Here is a 20,753-nt window from a genome sequence, read left to right as displayed (position 1 = left end):
GAATGGTGCTGAATGAAATGAGCAGAGAGCCAATAAATTCTACCAATGCTTGCCCATAGCACAATTTTAAGGGATTCGATTGGATAAAGTTTTGATGAAAACAAATATGGCGGGCGAAGGGGACCGGAATGAAAATCTTGATTTTACAACACCTCATTCGGCTTGTAATTTCAATCTAGCTCGTTTGAGAGAACGCGTAAAAGAATATATTGATAAGGTGCGAAGCAGTCAAATTATATAAAGTATTATTTCCTTTCCTCTATGTATAAATTTGCAACAACCGCCGGCACAGGTCAACGTCACACAACGACATGGTTAAATCAAAGCCTTCAGATGTCTAGTGGTTGCGGGTTTTGCTAGGTTTATTTTCATTTTAAATGCCAATCTATAAATATACATGTATAAGAAACAAATACTAATATGCCTTGATCTAAGATAAACTCTGCCTGACCTTACATGAACAGCTGGAAGTCAGTGAGGTAACCATGGGCTGGAATACATAATCATTGACAAGTCTTATAATATGAATTAAGCCTTTTAAGGCACTGCCTAGCATAGGGATTTATCTTTTATATATCTACTTACGAAGAAATATTCAACACTCAAAAGAAAGTGAAACTTCGCTCTAAACAGTGAAGTTTACATTTAGTGTCATCATACCTTTAACAGCGAATATCATACTTTGCAAAATTTATGGGAAGCCGTTTTGTACATAAACCGGAACCGGAAAACATCGAAAAAATTGTCTCAGTATATGCAGACAACAAAGACGAATAACTATATACGGACGTTACCGTCTTGGGGATTTTCATCCTCGGCGCTTCGCACCGTGGATAAATCCCCTATAATCTAAATGGCCAGTGTGAATGGAAAGAGGATGAATAAGAAATGCTTGATCATTGATAATTCATCCGCATTGTTCATGAATGGGACTACTTTGTGTAGCACATGAACAAATTCCTTTAGTTGTGATTTGGAATCAAATAAAGATGCTACATGATTGCCAGAAATACACTTAACTTTGTTTGCGGGATAAACCCGCAACCCAAAATGGCAAAAGGTCTAGGTGGCTGGCTCTATACATACCAGTGCTCGCGCTGCTAATCGACATTATCACCAAATGGCGAATATTTTATTAAAATCTTGATTAAAACGCAATTTTAGCGATAGAAAATGACGATTAATTTATAAAAATGCTTCAAAAAAAATATTGCAAAAAATTGTGACACCCGCCGAGGGCCTCTCGATTTCTGCAGTTTTGGGAAAACCATACTGCGTCCAAATTTAGCATCTCTTTTTCTGGGTTCTGACTGGTTCCCTGTCGCGGGCTCTTGTGATTTTGCACACGGTAACTCGGCAAATAGAAACCGGAAACGTAAACATTTATCACAAAAATTGGAGAAATATTTTGTTACAACTTCGTCTGCCAAAAAAATGAAAGTCAATAGTCAAAGCACAAAGAGCTCGCTTGTACGAGTCAGAAAGTTTCATGTTTTCAAACAGTCAGAAAGTTTCATGTTTTCTCACATGGCTTCGCATGGCATGATGGGCAGTCTTTTAGGCATTTCTGTTATCAATAAATATTTGACTGCCTTGCGGACGAACACAAGCAACAGTGTCGGAAGCTTATTTTTTGAAACAGCTACAATATTACACTTAATTATGTTTGCTTTTGTTACTACCTGTAGATTATTGTCCAAAATATTGAATTATTTGCAAGCTTAAATGTTGAAAATCTGGACAAGTAAGTTTTGACTGCGGACAAGTAGATTTTTAAGTCTCATTTATCCGTGGACATGTGAAAAATATTGGGATTTCCACACCCATGTCGCGGACTCGGATCTATCTTCTTTAAAGAGTTGGCTCTATTATAATTATTTATAATGATTTTGTTTACGTTACTCATGTAATAACTGATGCTTTTGACTCTAATTTTCTTCTTACTTTCGTCCCAAAAAGTAATGATCATTCTTGACCAGAATTCACAATGGGTCATGTCACATACTAAAATGGTATTTTCAGTGACATTTGAATTTAAACAACTGAAGATATGCATAAATGTGTGATTATTCTAAGCCTATGATAAACATGAATAATGATATTTGACAAAAAAAGTGTGTTTAAGTGTTTCATGAAAAAAAAAGGTTAAATTTTGTAAATACCCTGTTTTTTGTTTTTTATTGAAATGCGAAAGCGCATGGGTATAACGCGCGCGCCAAGTTTGTCTGTTAATTTTTTCAAAGAAACAATAAGCAATAGATAAGGTGTCGGCCACTCAGTCTAGGGGTCGTGGGTTCGAGCCCCGTTGGGGTCACGACCATGACCTCATATGACACCATAACTGGTTTTTCCAGGAAGTGGACACGAGAGTGGTTCCAGTAAGCTTTCACCAAACTGCACGGATGCGCAGGCTGGTCTGGATCCATGCTGGCCGCAAAGCCTCATGGCATGGCTCAGATACACTTACTGTTTTTCATACATTTTAAATTTTGACGTCTGTAGCAGGTTCCTTGCATACAAAGAACTTGCAAGTGTCAGTGGTGATGTGATTCATGGTCCAAAAATAAAATAATCTGTGTAATACAGGAGGGGTTTGAAAATAGGGTAGCTGATGATACTGTTTGTTTTTACCAAAAACATAGTATGGTTTTATATATTTACAGCATCACTATGACTCGGCATTGTTTTGGGCAGACAAATTGGTGTCACTGTCAAATGGTAAGTAACATTTTAGAGAGAAGTCATGTTTTCCTTTCCTAGTAGTCCTAGTATAGAGAAGTGGATATACAGTTCAGCCCTTTTTTTGTAAATTTGGGGAAGGGTACCAGGTCCCTTTTGGAGGGGAAATTTACGTCGCGAAATCATTGTTTGGAGGAATATATTTGCTGAAAAGTTGTTAAAATCAGGACTGAAAATCAAAACTAATTTCATTTTATTTTGCATGGGGAATTTTTGGCCAAGGTGGGGAAAAAAGTATACTTTTTAGATTGGGGAATGGGGCCGAATTTCGGCCCTAAAATCAGCATAAAAAAAGGCCTGCAGTTATACCTGCGAGAGTGATCACCTGCATTTTACAGCCACTTGCCTTATTAGCCAGGCAGCTTATGAAATAAATCATATAAGCAGGTATGACAGGCTTCGTGTTTGTTTTCATTGAAGCTAAGGTACAATAAAAAAAAAATTGACGTAGTTACCCTGCAAGAAATTTGCAAAAAAATCAAAAAGAAATATGAAAATAATCCAAGTGAATTTCCAAGTTTGTAGTTTATCTAGACCATAGCAAAATACATGGTGTAATGTCCTCCTGAATTATAACAAAGGAATATTAAAACTTTAGAAATGTAATAGTCATTGTTTTTGAAAAAAAAGAAATGAATTTATATTAAACAGATTTTAACAATACTACATGTATGTATGATTTTCAGGTGCTATGGAGGATGTATATTGGTATGCTCAGACCTTGTACAGTACTGGCCAGTACCATAGAGCTGCAAATTGTATTCTCAACAGAAAACTACACAAAGTAATGTAATTTTATATAGTGTACATGTATTTTGGTCAAATGGGGTAATGTTAATATGTTTGAGAAATTTAAAATATTCTTTGTATTTTCTGTTGAATCAGCTTGAATTCTAAAGCACTGGTGTGTTATGGCAAGGAAAGTTTCAATTTTGTAAGTAGCTATACTGAAAATTGCTTGTCACATGATCTTTTGTGGTATTCTGATGGACTAAATCACTTGCATTACAACACTGTGGGTGAAGAATTCTTTCTTGCTGAGAAACTATACAGCTGTCTTATTAAAGGTCGGAAGTTTTACGCATGTTCCTGCCCTGGAATATTGCTCAGAGGGACACCTGGGATCTTCCTCCATCAAAAGGCTGGAAAATTGCCATATGACCTAAACTGTGTCGATGTGACTTAAAATCCAACAGAACAAACAGACATAAGCCTGACATTCCTTATCTTGTAAAGATTAAATCAGGGTTTTTTTTCCCTTCATAATAGGGGCTGTTAATAAGCCCTTCTCCTCAGAAAATTTCTTTTAAATCATGCAGTTTTCCCCAAAAATTGACTTTACATCGGGTTTTTATTCTCCTTTGCCAAATACTGAGCGATTTTTTTCCCCAAATCACAGGCCTGGGCCCCTTCACCTCCTGGTAATAAACCGCTGTAAATGTTTCATTTTCAAACAAACTCGAGGTACAAATGTCTGTTAGTGTTACTACAGACTCAACATTTTTGTACAACTAGTCTGACACATTTTGTCTTGTCTGGCTTATATCTGGTGTTTGAAAATTTGTTTATAATATTTTCTTTTGTAGAGCCATACGTGTTGCAGATACCTAGCTGCCAAATGTCACGTAAGTATAAGTTTGTCATTGCACATGCTGTGATTCTCAAGTCAAAGTGTAATTTTGAGTAGAGGGTTTGGTGACATCCTTTTCACAGATTAAAAAAAGATATTTGTGATTCTACTTGGTTTTTGGGTCTATAGAATTGCACTCACAATTAAATCAATAAATGTCATTGTAACTGAAATGCATTATCTGTAAATTAGAAAAGGTTGAAAAAAGATGGGCTAGTTCATTCCACTTTGGTAACCCCTCCCCCCACTCTCTTCCACCACCTCCAAATTAAAAGGAATGGGAGGAAGGGTACAGATGTTGAGGGACATGGAGGTCGGGGATTTTTTTCCCATCATTCTGTAAAAGTGACTGTGTTATGTAAGCTATTACTACTATAAATGCCATAGAAATTTACTTTTTGTTTTCAGTATGAGTGCAAGGAGTACCAAGAAGCCCTGGCTATATTAGATTTTGTTGAACCATGTTCTATACAGCCGATCAACAAGAGAATGTCATTTAACATTAACCAAAGTATATCTGAACCAGAAACCTCAACTTCTAACAAAAGTGTAAGTAATTTGTCAAGTATTTGGGATGTAATAAGTGGCTATCCATGTGAGCAAATATGCTGTCATATATTTATTTGGGATGTATGGTAAAATTATGCCAGAAAATATGCGGCTATTATGTATTTGGAATACAATGAGCGGCTTCAACATGACATTAAATATGCTGTCATTTATTTAGCAGGATGCAGTGAGAATCAAGGATTCAAGGAGTGGCTAAACGAAGGCAGAAAATATGCTTTATTTATGTTTGTGGGATGCATTGAGAAAATATGCTGTCATTTATTCAGGGTGCAATGGGTGGCTACAAAATACCAGAAAATATGTAGTCATTTATATTATGTGGGATGCATTTAGTGGCTACAGCATGCCAGTAAATATGCTGTCCTTTATAAATGTGGAATGCAATCACTGGTAACCTTACCATAAAATATGCTGGCATTTATGTATTTTGATGCAGAGAGGGGTAATGCCATGCCAGAATTATGGATGTTTTTCAGAATAATGATGTGCTCTCTTTTCTCTCAATTTAACTTTAATTCAATTAAGTTTTAGAAAACACAGAGTCGGTGATACAAGATACTGTATCAACTTGTATGTTAAAGCCTGTTTTTTAAGCGCAGTATGTATAAATAGGTAATAAAAGTATTTGTCATATTATAAAATTGATCAGTAGGCAATATTTGTTAAGTAGCCTCAGACCTGTCATGCCAATTTTCTTGAACATTAGCATCCAAAATATTTTCTTTACCAAATGTGTGACAGTTTCGTTACAACAGAAAGTAGATATTGGTATTACAGCAGAGATGTCTTGGTGTATATTTTGATGCTTTCATTGAGCTGAAATTAGTGTAATGATTTAGCAGGTACTACATGTGTCAGTGTGTCATAGAAATCAATCATTCAATTAGTTATTGATATTACAATATATTTATCATGCAGATGGAAAGTTCTATGAATGTTCTACGAGGTCAGATCTACGAGGCAATGGATAACAGAACCCTTGCTATGGAATGTTTTAGAGAGGCTCTTAGACAAGATGTGTATTGTTATGAAGCTTTCGACCTTCTAGTCAATCATCATATGTTGTCAGCACAAGAAGGTATCTAACTCAACTTATGCTGGAAGTTTTCGAAATAATAATGTATAAATAAAACTTTATTGATTTTATGAAAATGCTTGATTTATGGCCCATGTCCTTTTTAGAGCATCCATTGGCGATTTGTAAAGGTTGCTGACTTTGGTACACTTGCCTGCCCATCCCCACTGATGTGGGTTCAAAACCTCACTTATTGTGTAGAACTCGTGTGAGGAAGCCATCCAGCTGGCTGCAGATGGTTAGTGGTTTTACCTCGGTGCCCGCACGTGCCTGAAATAATGCTTAGAGAGGCACCTTGGGTCTTGTTCCACCATCAAAAGCTGGAAAAACTTATCATATATATATATATAATTATATATATAGCATATATATATATATTATGGAGAACTTTTGACTGTATATAATATTTGATAAAAAAATGATATGAAGAAATTTGATCTCATGTTTCAGAGAGGGAGTTGATAGACAGTTTACCATTTAGCTTACAGTGTCCAGGTGAAGAGGAGGAATTAGTCAAATATCTTTATGAAAATAAACTTAAAAAGGTATGTTCTATTAAACATGTTAGCTTACTGTCATTCACTGTTTATTTCATTTTAGCCATTAGTTATACTAAATTTTAAGTATTTTTATAGATTGATGATCTGGCATCCTTTGCCAGCATCAAAATCTTTCTTATCATAAAGCACTTGACAGATCTTCACCAGACTTTGTCTCTAGAATCATGTTACGTTTCACTGCCCCACACACAGAAGTAACCAGGAATAAAAATAGAATTAAAAAGCCTTTATCTTTGTCAGATCTTAACCAAACTTTGTCAGTGCCAACCTTACCTATAACTCTCCTAATTAATTAGATAGTTTTATCACATATTTGACGTCACGGGAGTGTAATAAAGCCATGTAATAAAGCTTTGACATCGACAAAGTTTATAATGTAGTAGATGTTGATCAAATTGACTTGTTTATATAGTAAAAGAAAGTAAAATTGTTGATGTTTCGACAGGAAAGGCTGACGTGATAAAAAGAATATTACATTTGTGACTTTCCGCATTGAATTTATTAAACTCGTTGAATAAAATTGATAAAATGCTTTTCAGAGCCTCACATTTTATTATTTTATTCAACTCGTTTAATAAATTCAATATGAAAAGACACTCGTAATATCCTCTATCTACTGCACAGCTACACAGTTGCTCCAAGAAATAGAAAAGAGAAAGAACATTAAAATAACTTATTTATGAAAAGTATGATAAATCCTCGCAAAACTCAACCTGTGGGATCAGTTTGGACCTCTCAACCTACTTCATACAAGGGTCACTGCAGCTAAAAATTGAAAAAAATTAACCTTTTAAACAATATGTTCAGTCTAATGAACAGCTTTGTCAAATTCTACAACATTTGGTCTGTATTATCATGACATTAACCTCGGAAAATTGTTTTGCTTGACTGGACACATAGGTCAACCTATTTGAGTGATCAGTTTCAGTCATAGTTAGCCTTACTACTAGTAATAGTTATTATTATGTTATACCTATAAAAGTAGAATAAACATTCCAATCACATGATCGCTTTTTGTAATCCTCGTGTACTTTGTGCATTTACTTAACTTGATAATAAAGATTAATGTGGGCTGAGAATATATTATAAATATTAAATATTCTATTTCAGTATGACAGACCGCAGGAAGCTAAAGTACCAGAGAGTTTAGAGGTCCTCAGTGATAACCTAGACATTATATGTAATCTAGCAGAGAGATATTACTATAACTGTGATTTTAGGGAATGTTATAAACTTACTACAAGGTATATATACAGTGTCTTGTGAAACTGACATAGGACATGATACATTCCATTATTTTACTTATCATGTTGAGAAACTGTCGGTTTGTTACAGAAGGCTGTACCGTGATATATGATTACACATGTAGAACTGCTGAGCTATCTTCTGTTAGAGATTATTAAACAGCTGTTCTAACGTTACCTGATTTGTTTTCATTAGAAGACTCGAGGTGTGATTGCATTATCCAACAGAATCACTGTATGTCATATGTACGTCATGATAATGTTAAACGTCATGATATGGTGAAAGTCAGTAAGACATAAAGCAATTGTTAGATATGTCAAGAATGTAGATAGTAATCTTTGATGTTGACATTGTGTTAGGATCAAAGTAATGTATCCCAGAGATGTTTCTGAAATAAAATCATTGTTGTTCAGATGCATATTATTATATCACTTGGACTGCACCCTCATGATATTATTCCTTTACCTCTTAACTTGATTGATCTTTATTAAATAACAAATTATTTTTTATATGGGATATATTATTTTTTAAACATATGGCACTGAGGTCATTTTGTTATATTGATCAAACCATGGTGTGTTTTCAGGCTTTTTATAATTTACTTCCATATTTCAGAATTTTGAACACAGACCCATACAATAGTACATGTTTGCCGCTCCATATAGCTGTGATGGTAGAACTTAAGAAAGCTAACAGTACGTACACACATTCTGTTGATCTGAATAATTCTTTTAGTTATTGAAAGGAAATTGAGTTAACAATAGCTTTTTAAATGAGCCGTGCCATGAGAAAACCCAACATAGTGGCTTTGCGACCAGCATGGATCCAGACCAGCCTGCGCATCCGCGCAGTCTGGTCAGGCTCCATGCTGTTCGCTTTTAAAGCCTATTGGAATTGAAGAAACTGTTAGCGAACAGCATGGATCCTGACCAGACTGCGCGGATGCGCAGGCTGGTCTGGATCCATGCTGGTCGCAAAGCCACTATGTTGGTTTTCTCATGGCACGGCTCAAATTAAGAAACGTGTCTGTGCTATATTTGTATCATTTCAGTAAGTTGAGAAAAAAAATCAAAATGAAAGTCATTACTAGTATCTTACAAAATGTTTAAGTCTGATATTCAAAATTTTATATGATTTAGTGGAAAGTAAATAAGAACTGTGAAAATTATAGCAATTGTCAGACAGTATTTTAATCTCACATTCAAAGATTAGGTTTATAGCAAAGATATGCTATTAAATTCTTCAGGTAATCAAAAAAAAAAAAAAAAAATATACTTGTATATTACTTGAAATACATCTTAGACATAGTAGAAAGCTTATATGATACCACTGTTTTTAGCTCGACTATTCGAAGAATAAGTAGAGCTATCCTACTCACCACGGCGTCACACCCTGGTTAAGTTTTTCGTACCAGTCCACATTTTGACAAAGTCTTTTGAGATAAAGCTTTGAAACTTTCAACACTTGTTTACCATCACCATGTGCAGTTATAGGCAAGAGTACATAACTCTGTCAAGCATTTTGATTGAATTATGGCCCCTTTTGACTTAGAAATCTTGGTTAAGTTTTTCGTACCAATTCATATTTTGACAAAGTCTTTTGAGATAAAGCTTTGAAACTTTCAACACTTGTTTACCATCACCATGTCCAGTTGTAGGCAAGAGTACATAACTCCATCAAGCATTTTGGTTGAATTATTGCCCCTTTTTGACTTAGAAATCTTGGTTAAGTTTTTTGTACCAGTCTACATTTTGACAAAGTCTTTTGAGATAAAGCTTTGAAACTTTCAACACTTGTTTACCATCACCATGTGCAGTTGTAGGCAAGAGTACATAACTCCATCAAGCATTTTGGCTGAATTATGGCCCCTTCTGACTTAGAAATCTTGGTTAAGTTTTTCGTACAGTTGACATATGGCTTTGAAACTTTTATATCTTGTTCAGTATTATAGTCTCTATCAATAGGCAAGAGTACATAACTCTGTCGTCTTTTTTGGCTGAATTATGGCCCTTTTTGAACTTGGAAATTGGTTCTGTTTTCGTATATGTCCATGTTTTGTCAAGACTATTTGACATATGGCTTTTAAACTTTAAACACTTGTTTATCATTATGATTTCCATCTGTAGGCAAGAGTACATAACTCTGATGACAATTTTGGCAGAATTATGGCCCTTTTTGGACTTTGAAATTTTTGTCAAAACTATTTGAACTGTGGCTTTGAAACTTTTAACACTAGTATATCAACATGATTTCCATTTGTAGACAAGTGTACATAACTCTGTCAACTATTTTGACTGAATTATGTCCCTTTTTGGACTTGGAAATTAGTTAAATTTTTTATACAAGTCCATATTTTGCCTAACATATAACTTAACATATTTGCCATCATGGTCACACATTGCCATTTACTGCAAGACTAATCGAAATCCACAAATACAGGAACATTTTTTGTTTAATCCATTTTTTTCTTTTGTCTGAAAATCTATGGAAATATTTTGACCCCATTCTTCAATCAATTCTTTGAATAGTTGAGCGCGCTTTCATCCGACAGCTCTTGTTGTCATTATTCAATAACTGTTCATGTTGAAAAAAAGAGCAGTTTCAAGTGGTAAATGTTACACTTTGAATTATAATTCGTCTATTAAATAAACAAGGATTTTGCATGATCTATTGTCTGATTTACCATGATTCAAAGTTCAGAGGCAAGTTATATAATCCTTTGGAAGTTAGTCCAAGCAGTTTAATCTCTAGGCATGTAAATGGTGAACCATGATTTATTAGACAATAAACCACAAGAAGACCTTGTTTAGTCATTGAAATATGTTGTCATTATGGACACTGTGATGGTCTAACTGATGTGCACCACAAAACCATTGTTTATTGCAGAATATACAATGCTTTGTTTAAATGACAAACAAAATTGAGCCATTTTAGAATGTTTTTTTGTCCTGTTTCAATATCAGTATTTTCTCTTTTTCAGGTTTATTTTATCTAGCACATAAATTAGTAGATCTTTACCCAAACAAGCCAGTAAGTTATGATCAAATTCTTTTATTTTGAGATTTATTGACTATTGATCTTTCTTAATCTGTAATAAAGGATAAATTTCAGCTTTTAAGTAGTATTTTTTCCCTACTGATATTCTCATTTAGAAAGATAAGTTTAAATACAGTTGAATCTTGGTATCTCAGATTCCAAGGGATCAAGCCTTTTACCTTAAAATAAGCCAAATTCGAGTTGAAATGGTATTTTGTGCTTGTGTTTTTGGGACGGAACTTGAAATGTCTTTGAGATAGCCAGGATTTTCAGATAAGCGACTTCGAGATATGGAGTTTCAACTGATTAAATATTCCATTGAAAGATTGAACAAATTACTAGCATTTAATTTATGACACAGAATTGCCTGACACGTTATGTTTCCAGGTTTCATGGTTTGCAGTGGGATGCTACTATTTCCTGATAGACAAGAAAGATCCTGCACGTAGATATCTCAGGTAATTGGCATTCACTTAGTGAAGTTTTAGCAATATTGCATTGCACATTATGAAACAGTGAGTGTCCATTTGGAGGTGATGCATTGATTGGATGGTCTAAAAACCTTAGTTTGAGCATGGTCTTTCTTCATTTTTATTAGGTTGACAAGAATTGATTATTGTTTATAGAAGAAGGTGAATTTTTTTAAGACAAAAGTTATGTAAAAAGATGTATAGGTTGATAGGTTTGAGCAAGACAACTCTGAATTAAATCATTTTAGAATCAAATTCAGTATATTTGCTACTTTTTTAATACTTTTCAAACATTCAACATATTAAACTTTGTAGCAACATAATGCTGCATGTGATTGTCCTCCTTATGTAAATGATATTTAAAATTACCTGTGTTAGATTCTATATCTTGTTCTGTTTACAGTAAAGCAACAACTTTAGAAAGAACTTACGGACCAGCATGGCTGGCATTTGGCCATTCCTTCGCTACAGGAAATGAACATGATCAGGCAATGGCAGCTTACTTCACAGCAGCTCAGCTTATGAAAGGGTATGTTGACATTCAACTTACTAAAGCCGTTTAGAGGCTTATGTCATGAAATGCTCATCCCTGAGTTTCAGATGAAATTTGCCTCCTGTGTTAGAGTAATTGTTACCTATCTGGAAACAAGGATTATTCACTATTTTCAGACCAAACATTTTTTTGTATTGATATATCCACAAGGACCTCTGTGTATGAGTGGTTTTGATAGCTGAATTTGAATCACTTGTCCTTAACCTCTGCTTGTTTGAGACCAGCACAGGTTGTCATATATGAGGAAGCCATCCAGTTTGATTGTGGAAGGTTTGTGGTTCTACCTAGATGTCTGCCTTGCAATGAATAAAGCTGGAAGGGGCATTTTAGGTCTAAATTTGCCATTTAACGCTAGAAAATTGGCCAAATGACATTATCTGTGTCTATGTGAGTTTAGATCCAGTGAAATAAGCAAACTAATTTCTGGATTTACATAGTAAAGATTAATCACTGGTTTAGAGAACTGCAGTCTCAGAAGAAAAAAAATACATATTTATTGATTGAACACCTTTTTCTGAAAAAATCCATTAAATTTAACATATTTTTACAATGTATGTTGCCTTTAATAGCTTGTTTATATAACTACAGATGCCATCTTCCTGCGTTGTACATAGGCCTAGAGTATGGACTTACTAACAATCCTAAGTTGGCAGAGAGATTTTTCAGTCAGGCACTGAGTATAGCTCCGGAGGATCCATTTGTTTTGCATGAGATGGGTGTGATAGCCTACCAGAATGAAGAGTATGTTCTGATATTTCTTTTATTTTTGATAACAGTATAACCAAAATTAATTAGCAGTACATTATTCATCCCATTTCACATTTATGCCTATTCTTTCTTTTAAGATGATTGCCTGCTTGGCTCAATAAATAGACCACATCTGACACAAGATGGGGCCTCTATAGCCAAGTGGTTAAGGTTGCTAACTTCAAATCTTTTGTATAATTTTCCTGTAGGTTTAGAGACCTTGCTTTTTGGTATAGAATTCTTTCATGTGAGGAAGTCCTCCAGCTGGCTTATGGAAGGTCATTGGTTATACCAAGGTACCCACCCCTGCCTGAAATAATGCCCGGACATGGGTCTTCCTCCACCATCAAAAGTTGGAAAGTTGCCACAAGACATATAATTGTGTCTGTGCACTTTTAAACCGCAACAGAAAAAGCAAAAGACAAGAGTTACAACTGATAGTGTTTAGGTCCAGATCTTAGGTTTAAGTGGTTGTTAATAGAAGACAATACATATCAGGTCATTCATATTTCAAGACCACTGCATAGGGGGACTGAAGGACATATATTCAGTTGAAACTCAGTATATTGAACTGGCTTATTTCAAACTTCAGGCTTTCAAGTCAGAGTACTAGTACCTCATTTATGTATGTATTTTCACTCTTTCTGAGTCATATGAGACATACTGCAATGAACGCAAGCCCATGCATTGCAAGTATAGATATTAATGAAAACTATGAACAAAATGCTTTATAATTTGCTATGTACTCCCAAAATGTATATAAAAAATGTAAATGCCATGGTTACATGTGCATATGTCTGAGGCTACTGCAACACAATCAATATTTTAAAAAAACTCTGCACAAAGATCATTTTTTGTTGAATTTTTCTTGTTTCAGTGTAGGAATTCAAGATTCCAAATTTCACCCGTGTTAAACTGAACAAAAGAAACTTAATTTAAAAGATAGTTTAAGTTTGTGAGGTACATAGAGTGGTGTCCCTTTAATTTGTCATGAAAGTTTTGTTATGTAAATATTAGGTGGATCATGGCAGAAAAATACTTCAAGGATGCATTGGGGAGAATACAAGTGTGTGAAAGACAGACAAATGTACCAGAGAAATGGGAGCCTCTTCTTAATAACCTTGGACATACATGTAGAAAACTAAAGTAAGACATTTTTATGATTAATAAGCATTAAGCATTGTGTGAAAAAGAGAACTTGAAGAGTTACATATGTTTTATTTTATAAACTGACCATCAAGTGAAGTACTTATTTAAGGAAGTTGTCAAGTACTTTTTCTTTACGAAGGTTTCAGTTTTTGTGTGGGATTATAATTTTCACATTCATGGGAAATAATATGTGGTCGGCTGTAATCTTTAGTTGTATCTGCTTCGTATCTTCTAAACCCCTGGGAATATTTTCATAAAACTAGCATCCGTTATTTACCCCATTAAGAGGATGTGGAGAGCACACATCCCAGGTCACTAGATCCATGTTCAAACTCCACACTAAGGTCAAAGATGAAATGGCTTTGATTTGTGTCCACTCCATATTGTTTAAACAGCTTGAAAGATTTTCGTAAACATGTAGTCAATTGTTTGCCTCTTCATGGTTATGTGCAGAACACATGATCTGTGTCACTAAGTCCAAAGTCTTGGTCACACTTCGAGGTCAAAGATAAAATAACCGAAATTCTTGTCAGCTCTATATATTCTAAACTTCTGGGAAGATTTTCATAAAACTAGCATTATTTATTTATCCTGGCCAAATGATATGCAAAGAACACAATCCAGGTAACTAGGTACAAGGTTAAGGTCACAGTGGTCAAAGGTCAAAAAGCTTAACTTCATGTCCAATCTGTATCGTCTAAACCTCTTTGAAGATTTTCATAAAACTTGTTTCAGTTGTCTACTTCATCACAGTGACTTGCAGAGCACGTGACTGGGTCACTAAGGTAAAGATCAGGGCCGCACTTAGAGGTGAAAGACCAAGTAGCTTTAATTTGTGTGTTAGCTCCATATCTGTATATATTACCAGTATCAGGTGTTAGCCTCATCCAGACGACATGCAAAGTGCACAGCCCAGGTCACTAGGTCAAAGGTCAAGATCACAGCATTTTACTTAATCTGTTTCAAAGCGGCCACAGAGAGAGGGGGTGGGGGTGGGGGGGATTAATCACCGTTAGTGATAGCTCTAGTTTATTTTTAGTGCATTGCATTATTGAATCAAGTCTATTCAACATATTAATTCTTACAGCTTTCATCCGTCAAAAGTCTTACTGAAAGTTTTTCAGCAGTAAGTGATATATAGTATATAACTTCTATTAAATAATTTTCTTCACTATCATAGCATGCCTACCTATATTTCAAAGGCAATGTTTTCTTTTTATTTAGAAAGTATGATGAAGCATTAGAGTACCATCAGCAGGCTCGTACCTTAGACCCCCAGAGTCCATCTACATACTCTGCTATAGGTTATGTTTTTGCTTTAAGAGGAGATTCATTAGAAGCAGTGGATTATTTCCACAAGGTAAGTTTCAAATGAAATACAGAATTGATAATATGTGCTGTTAAGAAGATTGCATATTTTTTTCTAACAGTTTGAAGACATATTTTTAGCTATGACATCTGATTTTTTTGGGGGAAAAAGATGAGTTATTGTCATCACTTGATTGGCATTGGCGTTGCATGGTTAAGTTTCATGTTTAGGTCAGCTTTTCTCCTAAACTGTCAAAGCTATCACTTTGAAACTTGCAACACTTGTTTACCATCAATAGGTGACTCTATTCAGCAAGAAAGGTAACTCAATCCTGCTTTTTGCAAAAATTATGGCACCTTTTGGACTTAGAAAATATCAGGTTTCTTGGTTAAGTTTTATGTTTAGGTCAACTTTTCTCCTAAACTATCAAAGCTATTGCTTTAAAACTTGCCTCACTTCTTCAACATCAGTAGCTGACTCTGTACAGCAAGAAACATAACTCCATCCTGCTTTTTGCAAAAATTATGGCCCCTTCTGGACTTAGAAAATATCGGATTTCTTGGTCAAGTTTTGTGTTTAGGTAAACTTTTCTCCTTAACCGTCAAAGCTATTGCTTTAAAACTTGGAGCAGTTATTTGCCATTAAAATATGACTCTCCACAGCAAGTACCGGAACTCTACATTGCTTTTTTGCAAGAATTATGGCCCCTTTTGGACTTAGAAAATCATGGGTATGACATTATTTCTATTATACAGAAAAAAAATCAGATGGATGTCTGCACCTGCTAGGCGGTGCTCTTGTTTAAATGTACAATTACATGTTGTATAGGATGCATTTATCATTAGATAAACAGTCAGTCCTGCTTTTAGCAGTCAGAGTTACACAGTGTATGTTTTGGGCAGGTAACATGCTTAATTGTTGCTTCATAGAGGTGGTTGCTAAGGCAGTGAAACTACTGTGAAATCATTAATTTTATAGCCGTGGACTAATTAGTGTATTTTATGGTTGCATCAGTTGCTGAAATTTAATTCCAACAAAAAACTTACTATCAGTTTTGTCTTTTAAATTTAAAATCAAGAAATTTTCTTATGAAATGCTCTTATGAGCCAATAACCACAAAATTTTCTGCCCACAAAGTTAAATGGTGCTAAAACTAAAATATGACAAAGTAATAAAAAGCCTGACATATTTTATGGATTTTCGAAAACGACACTTTGCAGCTTCTTGGTGACGTGCATTGGGTCTATTATTTAAATTTTTGATATTCAGCTTTACATTTAAAGTTTCTCCATGCTTTTCATTTAAGGGGCTAAAATTTTCTGATTTGTTGCCCATATGCATCTATATGTGTAATACCTTTCTATGTTATGATTTCATTCTTTTGCAATAAATTGTTTGATTTCTCTTCCAACAGGCTCTAGCAATAAGACGAGATGATGCGTTTTCCACCACAATGTTGTCAAATCTTGTAGAATCTCTCATGTTAGAACTCTCCCCAGGAGAAGGTAAGTTTGGTGGCATTTATTTGGAAACTTTGTTGAGTTATGCATGTAACATCAGTTACATATACCTGTGCCATTTAAAATTTCATGTGTACACCAGGTGTCTTCTATGACACCCATTAAATCGGCATCAGGTTTTTTTTCATGAATTTCTTCTTTATTCAGCAAGAAGTAGATATGCCCAGATATAATATTTCATCATTATACAGATATCTAAGGATGGTAATAGGAATCTTTTGAAATCTGAAGATATTCTTTGTGGGCTTTGATGATAAGAAAATGTCTGTGTCATTAAGTTTTATTATTGTTTTGACTGACTTCTTATTTCAGACCTAGAAGACAGCCCTGTATTTATGGCCCCGACTGATGTACCAGTGTTCTCGATGGATGACCATAACGATTCCAAGGACCTACCTCCACCCCCGATTATGAGGCTGACCTCACAGCTAGATGATTCCTCAGTGGCGGAATCTTCGGCAGTAGAAAGCAGTAGTCTTATGATAGAAGAAGTAGAAATGGGGGACTGTGACTGATAAAGAATAAGTCTATAGATGCATAAACAATTACCACACAATTAGGAAATTGTGGAAATGAAATTAAATGAAATGGGTAGCATTGAAATGCTGTGATCTTATACCTTGAACCATGTATGTAAGAAAGACTAAATATATGATGCTACCAGTGGACATACTTGAAACAGGTGAAAGATCAGTTTGTATGGAACAATTTTGGACTGCCTTTTTATAGTGCTAAATTACTACAATGAACGTGTCCATTTTTCAATTTGGACGGTACCATTAACTGTTAAAAGGGGTGCATACCAAAAGGATACTGACTGAATGGCGAACAGTGCAAATCATGATCAGACTGCATGGATGTGCAGGCTGATCTTGATCTGCACTGATCGCAAAGGCAGAATCAGACGTGTTCAGCATGATAAGGGTTAAACTATTTATTTGAAGATAGCAAATGCCGATCTTTCTCCAGATGTTTTATTTATAGATATTTACTTCAAATGTAGAATGTGCTTACAAATGTATATAACTTAAAAAGTAAATGTGTATGTAGAGCTACTAGAGCTACATTCACAAGTAAATGTCATGCAGTAACAGTCGTTTGTTATAAAAACTTCCTTTTTTTAGTGGTAGTACGTATACTGAAGCTCTTTAAAAATGCAACACTTTCTTAATGTTCTGCTAAAAGTTATTGTGAATGTTTGATGCAAATTTCTTATATCAAAATAAACATAAAACCTATTGTGTATAATTTCTGGTGTTTAATTTTGAAATCATCATATGTAAATAATTTAAGGTTCATATCACAGTTTCCAGTGTGCCATAAATTCAGTGAGGTCAATAATTATTAGGTTATTAGCTTTGTATCGGGGAAATATGCACAAGTTCTGCTGCAGAAATATATACAACATTTTTATAACATTCGTATCTACAGGTATAAATGAATGTAAATATGAATTTCTTAAATAGCACCAATAAGATTGACAATACTGAACTAAATAAAAGAATTAATGCAACGACACACATTAAATTACGTCACACACCAGATATTAAATTCAGGCGTCAGTGTATGGAAAATGTACGCTGCTGGTTAGAATTTCATCAAAGTTAGTTTGTACTGTCCTGGTATTGGCCTCTTTAAGTTTGTACAAATGGTTCTGCTTTACTCAATTTTAGAGTTGGCTTGACCAAAAAGTATGAAACATTTCGAGCAACTTTTTCTATGAACCACTTGACGTATCTCCACCAAACTTGATCTGTAGCTTCATTGTATGGCCCTCTTAAAGGCACTGACCTCTAGATTTGGCTAAAAAATAATCATTCTTTTAAATTGAAGTTTGGTCATATTATGAACATTAGAATATGAATTTTTGTTTCTAAAATATTTAAAAATTCCAAATCAAGAAAAAAAGATGACCATGTCGGGAATCGAACCCCGGACCGCCACGGCAATAAAGACATTTTTTCATCGTCGTAACCAATAATGCTATAGCTGAAGTAGTGAATAATGACTTCAAAATATAGATATTTATAATTGAGACAGTTTACCTGGAGTAAAAGCGTGACAAACGCTTTTTGATTTTCATCGTAAAAGGTAGTAAGAACAGCAAATTCTCATGTGTTTCCTAGTGATGGGCCGACAATCGGCGACAATCGAATAATCGTCGGCGTTGCATTCATGAGCGCGATCGCCGACTTCAATTTTCCATGGCCGATTAATTACTTGGCACCATAAAATCGAAAATTTAGTTGTTTCTGACCATTTTAGCTCACCTGTCACATAGTGACAAGGTGAGCTTTTGTGATCACGCAGCGTCCGTCGTCCGTGCGAGCGTGCGTGCGTGCGTGCGTGCGTGCGTAAACTTTTGCTTGTGACCACTCTAGAGGTCACATTTTTCACAGGATCTTTATGAAAATTGGTCAGAATGTTCACCTTGATGATATCTAGGTCAAGTTCGAAACTGGGTCACGTGCGGTCAAAAACTAGGTCAGTAGGTCTAAAAATAGAAAAACCTTGTGACCTCTCTAGAGGCCATATATTTCAAAAGATCTTCATGAAAATTGGTCAAAATGTTTACCTTGATGATATCTAGGTCAGGTTCGAAACTGGGTCATGTGCCTTCAAAAACTAGGTCAGTAGGTCTAAAAATAGAAAAACCTTGTGACCTCTCTAGAGGCCATATATTTCACAAGATCTTCATGAAAATTGGTCAGAACGTTCACCTTGATGATATCTAGGTCAAGTTTGAAACTGGGTCACGTGCGTTCAAAAACTAGGTCAGTAGGTCTAAAAATAGAAAAACCTTGTGACCTCTCTGGAGGCCATATATTACATGAGATCTTCATGAAAATTGGTCAGAATGTTCACCTTGATGATATCTAGGTCAAGTTCGAAAGTGGGTCACGTGCCATCAAAAACTAGGTCAGTAGGTCAAATAATAGAAAAACCTTGTGACCTCTCTAAAGGCCATATTTTTCATGGGATCTGTATGAAATTTGGTCTGATTGTTCATCTTGATGATATCTAGGTCAAGTTCGAAACGGTCAGGTGCGGCCAAAAACTAGGTCAGTAGGTCTAAAAATAGAAAAACCTTGTGACCTTTCTAGAGGCCATACTTGTGAATGGATCTCCATAAAAATTGGTCAGAATGTTCATCTTGATGATATCTAGGTCAAGTTCGAAAGTGGGTCACGTGCCATCAAAAAGTAGGTCAGTAGGTCAAATAATGAAAAAACGTTGTGACCTTTCTAGAGGCCATATTTTTCATGGGATCTGTATGAAAGTTGGTCTGAATGTTTATCTTGATGATATATAGGTCAAGTTTGAAACTGGGTCACGTGCCATCAAAAAGTAGGTCAGTAGGTCAAATAATGAAAAAACGTTGTGACCTTTCTAGAGGCCATATTTTTCATGGGATCTGTATGAAAGTTGGTCTGAATGTTTATCTTGATGATATATAGGTCAAGTTTGAAACTGGGTCACGTGCCATAAAAAACTAGGTCAGTAGGTCAAATAATAAAAAAAACCTTGTGACCTCTCTAGGCCATACTTTTCATGGGATCTGTATGAAAGTTGGTCTGAATGTTCACTTGATGATATCTAGGTCAAGTTTGAAACTGGGTCAACTGCGTTCAAAAACTAGGTCAGTAGGTTTAAAATTAAAAAAATCTTTTGACCTCTCTAGAGGCCATATTTTTCAATTGATCTGAATGTTCACCTTGATGATATCTAGATCAGTTTCGAAACTGGGTCACGTGCTGTCAAAAACTAGGCCAGTAGGCATAAAAATAGAAAAACCTTGTGACCTCTCTAGAGGCCATATTTTACATGAGATCTTCATGAAAATTAGTGAGAATGTTCACCTTGATGATATCTAGGTAAAGTTCAAAACAGGGTCACGTACCTTCGAAAACTAGGTCAATAGGTCAAATAATAGAAAAACCTTGTGACCTCTCTAGAGACCATATTTTTCAATGGATCTTCATGAAAATTGGTCAGAATTTTTATCTTGATAATATCTAGGTCAAGTTCAAAACTGGGTCACATGAGCTCAAAAACTAGGTCACTATGTCAAATAATAGAAAAAACGACGTCATACTCAAAACTGGGTCATGTGGGAAGAGGTGAGCGATTCAGGACCATCATGGTCCTC

The 20,753-nt window shown here is 35.1% G+C and overlaps 1 protein-coding gene across 1 annotated transcript; it reads left to right on the top strand.

The window, feature by feature from the left end:
* Nucleotides 1–70: 70 nt before the first annotated feature.
* Nucleotides 71–17,842, top strand: LOC123554461 (cell division cycle protein 16 homolog). Its single transcript, XM_053548079.1, has 17 exons — nt 71–217; nt 2,664–2,718; nt 3,426–3,523; nt 4,326–4,364; nt 4,778–4,918; nt 5,858–6,017; nt 6,465–6,559; nt 7,685–7,818; nt 8,435–8,514; nt 10,800–10,849; nt 11,243–11,313; nt 11,729–11,854; nt 12,467–12,619; nt 13,643–13,771; nt 14,999–15,134; nt 16,498–16,588; nt 16,916–17,842. Exons 1-17 carry the CDS (start codon nt 95–97, stop codon nt 17,116–17,118), a joined length of 1,884 nt encoding a protein of 627 aa, XP_053404054.1. The 5' UTR covers nt 71–94; the 3' UTR covers nt 17,119–17,842.
* The last annotated feature ends 2,911 nt before the right edge of the window (nt 17,843–20,753 follow it).

Source organism: Mercenaria mercenaria, chromosome 7 (assembly GCF_021730395.1).
Source record: "Mercenaria mercenaria strain notata chromosome 7, MADL_Memer_1, whole genome shotgun sequence".
Lineage (NCBI taxonomy): Eukaryota > Metazoa > Mollusca > Bivalvia > Venerida > Veneridae > Mercenaria > Mercenaria mercenaria.
This window is presented reverse-complemented; position numbering and strand designations above follow the sequence as displayed.